At 35.3% G+C, this 6,000-nt stretch overlaps 1 protein-coding gene across 2 annotated transcripts in view; it reads left to right on the plus strand.

The window, feature by feature from the left end:
• Window positions 1–2,913, plus strand: part of trpv4 (transient receptor potential cation channel, subfamily V, member 4) — a 44,949-nt gene extending 42,036 nt beyond the window's left edge. For both annotated transcript variants that reach the window (XM_073860476.1, XM_073860477.1), the window contains exons 13-16: window positions 324–628; window positions 1,863–1,990; window positions 2,117–2,229; window positions 2,317–2,913. In XM_073860476.1, coding sequence (XP_073716577.1) covers window positions 324–628; window positions 1,863–1,990; window positions 2,117–2,229; window positions 2,317–2,429 — 659 coding nt within the window. In that variant the 3' untranslated portion in view covers window positions 2,430–2,913. The remainder of the gene's footprint in view (window positions 1–323; window positions 629–1,862; window positions 1,991–2,116; window positions 2,230–2,316) is intronic.
• Window positions 2,914–6,000: the final 3,087 nt, after the last annotated feature.

Genomic DNA, 6,000 nt, shown 5'->3' on the forward strand with positions numbered 1-6,000 from the left:
AGTGCACTTAATTTTGTGACAAATTAATCCAAATATTAAATGAATGGTGTTAAAATGTTTCTGTTGAAAACCAGATTTTTTTCCCCAAAATCTCTTTCTTTCCCAAAAATAAGTCTGAAAAATAGGGGATCGTATTATATTTGGGTATATACAGTAATAAACTTTTCATTGCCATTATAGTGAAATTACTGAACATGAACATACAGTAAGTGCCTATTAAACATGCTCATTTACAAGAAAACATGTCAGACGGTTTTGCATCTGAGCGTCATAATGTTTGTATTGTATGTTATGTAATTTTCATCTCTGCATCATTTCAACAGCGTTAGTTTCTCTCCTGAACATCTGCCCTGAGAAGAAGACCTGCAACGATTCCTGCCCCACATACCCAGAATGCCGAGACACAAACACATTCAGTGAATTTCTGCTCGATCTGTTTAAGCTGACCATTGGCATTGGAGACCTAGATAGCATGCTTAAAGGAGCAAAGTACCCCGGTGTGTTCCTCGTTCTCCTGGTCACATACATTATTCTCACCTTCGTCCTGTTACTCAACATGTTAATCGCTTTGATGGGGGAGACGGTGGGTCAGGTGTCCAAAGAAAGCAAGCAGATCTGGAAACTGCAGGTGAGAGATATAAATACATTGAGGATGGAGTTTAGGTCATGTCAAATCAATGTGAAATCAAACTTTGATGCTCCTGATCTCATCTTCAGATTATAAGGCTTTAGCCTGTAAATAATAATATCTCTGCATTTGGGTGATTCTGACGAAATCCAGATTTAGGTGTGCAGCATCAGATTTTTTTAAAAGCCCTTGAAGCCAATTTTTTTGCACATATAAGATTAAGGTCTGAACTTACTATATCAATTATTTTTAGAGGATTTTAAAAATATTTCCTATAGAATTATTAAATTATCATTATCACAAAAAATATCATTACCACAACATGATATTACATTGAATATATGCATTTACAAACTCATGTTTCGGTAATGAGAACTAAAAAGTTGTCCAGGTACTATGACAAACAAAATTTAAACTTTTATCTGGATAGAAAAAAATAAGAACTGCTTACCTGGTAGCCATCTTGAGTGTCACAGTCAATTATGTCCCTTCCAACTTTTTTTTTTTTTTTAAATGTTAGTTCCTTGAGGGCTTAAACAATGATTGAAAATTGTTGCGGAGGATGAGAAAATTGGTTTTGGACACATTTATATTCCTTATTATTGTCTCTACATTTACCAATGATCGCCAAATACCACATGCTTCTTTACTGTAAATGTTTATAGTATCACATGCACTGAAGCTTTTAATTTTTTTAGATTTTTTTTATTATAAATATTTCCATGTCAAAGAACCCAAATCCAGTCATGGACACGTTGCGGTAATGAAAATGTTCCCCTTAAATGTGGATTATGATGTCATTTGAAATCATGTGCAAAATAGTACATGAAGAGATGTTTGTAACTGTATGCTTCTTATTTTGATACATGCATTTACTTTTTTTATCAAAATGTTTCATGACACCTCAGTCTAATTTCGGGAGAATCACCCATTTAGATTCATTGTTCTGCCTATTAGATTTTTAATTTGTCATAATAATGTGTTTGAGCATGCATGTCGTCGGAGGGTGTGGTCTAGGAAAGAGGGGGTGTGGCTAAAGCTGATGAAAATTACACAACAGCTAACATGTTTTACAGCACTTTTTAAGTTCTTGCTTTAATTGTTAATTTTGGTATCTAAACTGAAATATAAATTAAATAGACCATTTTTTCCAGGAACATTTAACTTACTATTCATTGGTTACAAATTCCTTTCATCTTTAACCTGTTTGCCACTTTTCTTTTGGTTGTGTCAGTGGGCAACCACTATCCTGGACATCGAGCGTTCCTTCCCTGTGTGTCTGCGGAGGTCTTTCCGGGTTGGAGAGATGGTTACTTTAGGCAAGAACTTGGATGGAATGCCGGACAAACGTTGGTGCTTCAGGTAAAGCTACAACCGCACTACCTATTCCCAGACAGCAGACGACTCTGGGCCGGAGTTGTCTGGGTTAATAAATGACAGCTGAACCACTCCTGTTACTTACCAGGATTTTACTTCTCCATGTTCTAGAGTCGATGAGGTGAAGTGGTCCCACTGGAATCAAAATCTAGGAATCATAAATGAGGATCCTGGCCAGAAAGACTATTATGAAAACACGCAAGGAGGGCGGGGCCTTCGCAGAGGTTGGCACGGTGTCTTTTAGTATACATTTGTCCACATACCTTAAAGAATCATCTAACAAACGTGATTTCTCTCTATGTCGCCAATAGATCGCTGGTCCACGGTCGTCCCAAGAGTGGTTGAACAGAACAGGGGTACAAGAGATCATTGTGTAGAGATGGAGCTGCTCACAGCCAAACACAGACACAAATCTGAAAGCTAAAGCTGGACAATTATGTATTTTTTTTATTATTAAAACTGCCAGTAGTTCTAGAGTCCATATTAGAACAGCCATATAGTTTTTTTAATTTACTTTTTATCATGATGTATTATGTATACTGTATATAGACCCATGAAACACTCAGGGACAATCTGTTTTTTAGGAAATCTGTTATGTACAAGAGAGATTGGGGTGTTTCTCATGGCGTGTGCAATAGATTGTATAAATGAAAAGTTTTTAAGTTATTTCGACGCACACAGTGCCTTTGATCTGGGTATCGGTGTCTACAGTGCATTTACTGTATGCGTTCTGTTCTTCCGCTGACAACCTTGGCATTATTTTATGGATCAATTTTATGTCATCAATTTTCATTACCTCAGTGTAAAAAGTGCCTTGTGATAATCACCGCATAAATTTGATGAAATATCATACTCTTGTGCTTACCATAATGGTAGAGACTAAATAAAAAAGGATCAATTTTGTTTTAGATTTTGGCCTTTGGCTTTGTTTTTTAATAAAGGTCATGCAGAAAACATATGTGGCCCTCGCACCAGGAGCATGAACAATGCCAGACTTCAGTAATAAGTTATTTTCACCTCAGTATGCTGGATTTAATGGGTGGGATACTGGTAATGACTTGCTGTACAGTGAACCGTTCATATTGTTTTACTGCTTACTTGCATAGACCCATGCACACCAAAATCTTAATTTTCATCATGTTCTATGTATTTATGTATTGTATATATTGTTTTTTACAAGAGGGCAAAAGACTTAAATTTTCCTTTATAAAATGATTTTCATTTTGATATTGGAAAATATTTTGTGTTTTAGCACATTTATAAAAGACTAGAATACAGGTTGTGAGTCCTATTGTTTACAGGTCATTTTACACACTATGGTAATTTTTATATCAAATGTCTTTTAAAGAATTGGAGAAGATCAGGAAAAACTGAAATGTATAAAAATAGATGGTAATATATTCTTTATAGCAAAATGTAACTTGCCAAAATGTTAGATGTTTAGTGCTGCTGTTAAGGATTATAGTCCTGAATTGACTATTGAGAAAACAAATTGATTTTTTTTATCAATAATAAATACATTTGAAATATTTTAATATTTTGTGTTTTAAATTCATCCTTTTGTTTTGTAAATTAAGTAATTGTTAAGTGAATACTAATCTGCTTTGCCTCAAGTATGTAATGGTTTCAACTGGAATTTTTTCATCTTTATGAAACCACATAAACCGGCCAGTATTATTATTATGATCATAATTACTTATAGCACTACTTTATCTAGGAGCCATGCAGCATGTTTGTCACCGCACCACTCTCTGTCATTTAGATGCCATTTTACAGACTTATAAGGACTTAAGGGCTTTTTCACATTATAATGATAACGATAACTATATAAACGTCCACGCCACCGGACGATAACAATAACTTTATGCTAATTCGCTCAAGAGGCACAGAGCTAACGCAAATCATTTACCTTTAATGGCATTCACTAATATTTCATATTTCCTTTAATAAAAACATTTGTAATTGTTCACATGGCATTAAATGTATATCAGGGCGCTCGAGTTTTACCAAAAGATTGAAGTAAGATTGGATTTTGATGTCAGATCAACATTGGACTTTGACGTCAGATCAACATTAGATTTAGACGTCAGATCAACGTTGGACTTTGATGTCAGATCAACGTTGGGTTTTAACTTCAGATCAATGTTGGATTTAGATGTCAGATCAACATTGAGTCTTGACGTCAGATCAACGTTGGATTTTGACGTCAGATCAACTTTGGACTTTGACGTCAGATCAAGGTTGGACTTTGACGTCAGATCAACGTTGGGTCTTGACGTCAGATCAGAAGTAGCCTTACGTTAGGACAACATATGGTATGTTACGTTATGGCAACGTATGGTATGTTCAATTATGACAACATATGTTACGTTACGACAACGCATCTTACGTTAGGGTTTACATTGGATTTATATGTCAGATCAATGTTGGGTCCTGACGTCAGATCAACGTTGGATTTTGACATCAGATCAACTTTGGACTTTGACGTCAGATCAACGTTGGATTTGATGTCACATCAACGTTGGATTTTGCGTCAGATCAATGTTGGATCCTGACGTCAAATCAATGTTGGAATTTGATGTCAGATCAACGTTGGATTTTGATGTCAGATCAACGTTGGACTTTGACATCAGATCAACGTTGGGTCCTGACTTCAGATCAACGTTGGATTTTGATGTCAGATCAATTTTGGACTTTGACGCCAGATCAACGTTGGATTTTGACGGCAGATCAAAGTGGGACTTTGACGTCAGATCAACATTAGATTTTGACGTCAGATCAACGTTGGATTTTGATGTCAGATCAACGTTGGATTTGATGTCACATCAACGTTGAATTTTGCGTCAGATCAACGTTGGGTCCTGACGTCAAATCAATGTTGGAATTTGATGTCAGATCAACGTTGGGTCCTGACTTCAGATCAAAGTTGGATTTTGATGTCAGATCAATGTTGGACTTTGACGTCAGATCAACATTGGATTTTGACGTCAGATCAAAGTTGGACTTCGACATCAGATCAACATTGGATTTTGACGTCAGATACCTTACGTTAGGACAATATATGGTATGTTACGTTACAACAAATCTTAGGTTAGGGCAACATATTTTATGGCAACGTATAGTAGAACAATCAATAAAATATTATAAAAATAAATTTATGTTATAATATCATTATTTGTAATTGTAAATAACCCAGCTAGTTCTTTTTTTATATAAATCAAACACAATAACCTCTGCCTTTGAGTTAATTAGAAATAGGAAATTGTTAGCCAACCAAGTTTTTCTCTCATTAAGACAAGTAAACAGTGAAGTGATAGATAAAGGATTGCCTCTTTTTATTGGATCTGGGTATCGTCGGCATAAAGATGATACAGTACCCCATGCTTTCTCAAAATCGAGCCTAGCGCTAGCATTTAAAAAAAGAAAAAGATAAGAACAAACCCTAAGGGAGGCCAAATTCAAGACGAGCAGGAGAGGAGGTAAAGTTTCCAATTGAAAATTAGCGATTCGTTAAGTAAGATTTAAACCACTCCAGAACATAGCCTTTTATCCCAACTAGGGATTTTAATCTAGATAAAAGCACCTGATGATCAATACTGTCAAAAGCAGCTGGTAAGTTTAGGAGAATTAAAATCATGGAATCCTCTGATTCAGTGATAACCAAAATATTATTCAAAACTCTTAATAAAGCTGACCCAGCAGGCCAGAAGCCAGACTAAAAGCGTTTATGGTTAATACTGAGAAAAAACTGTATCGATGTAGTACAATCTTTTCTAGTACCTTGCTCCGCAATGCCATCAGTTAGGACCTACTTGGTTAATTGTAATTGTTCTAAGAATTTATGTAACTTTTTTTCTCTAAAATACAACACTACTACATTATAATGTATAATATAGCTTCTTATATATCACTGTAGAGCCTACAAATCAATATTATATTTGTTCAGTTATCTGATGTCTTTTTTAGCAGTAGCTAGCCGCCACTGTATACTTCAA

Source organism: Misgurnus anguillicaudatus, chromosome 22, assembly GCF_027580225.2.
Source record: "Misgurnus anguillicaudatus chromosome 22, ASM2758022v2, whole genome shotgun sequence".
In the NCBI taxonomy this organism is placed as follows: Eukaryota; Metazoa; Chordata; class Actinopteri; order Cypriniformes; family Cobitidae; genus Misgurnus; species Misgurnus anguillicaudatus.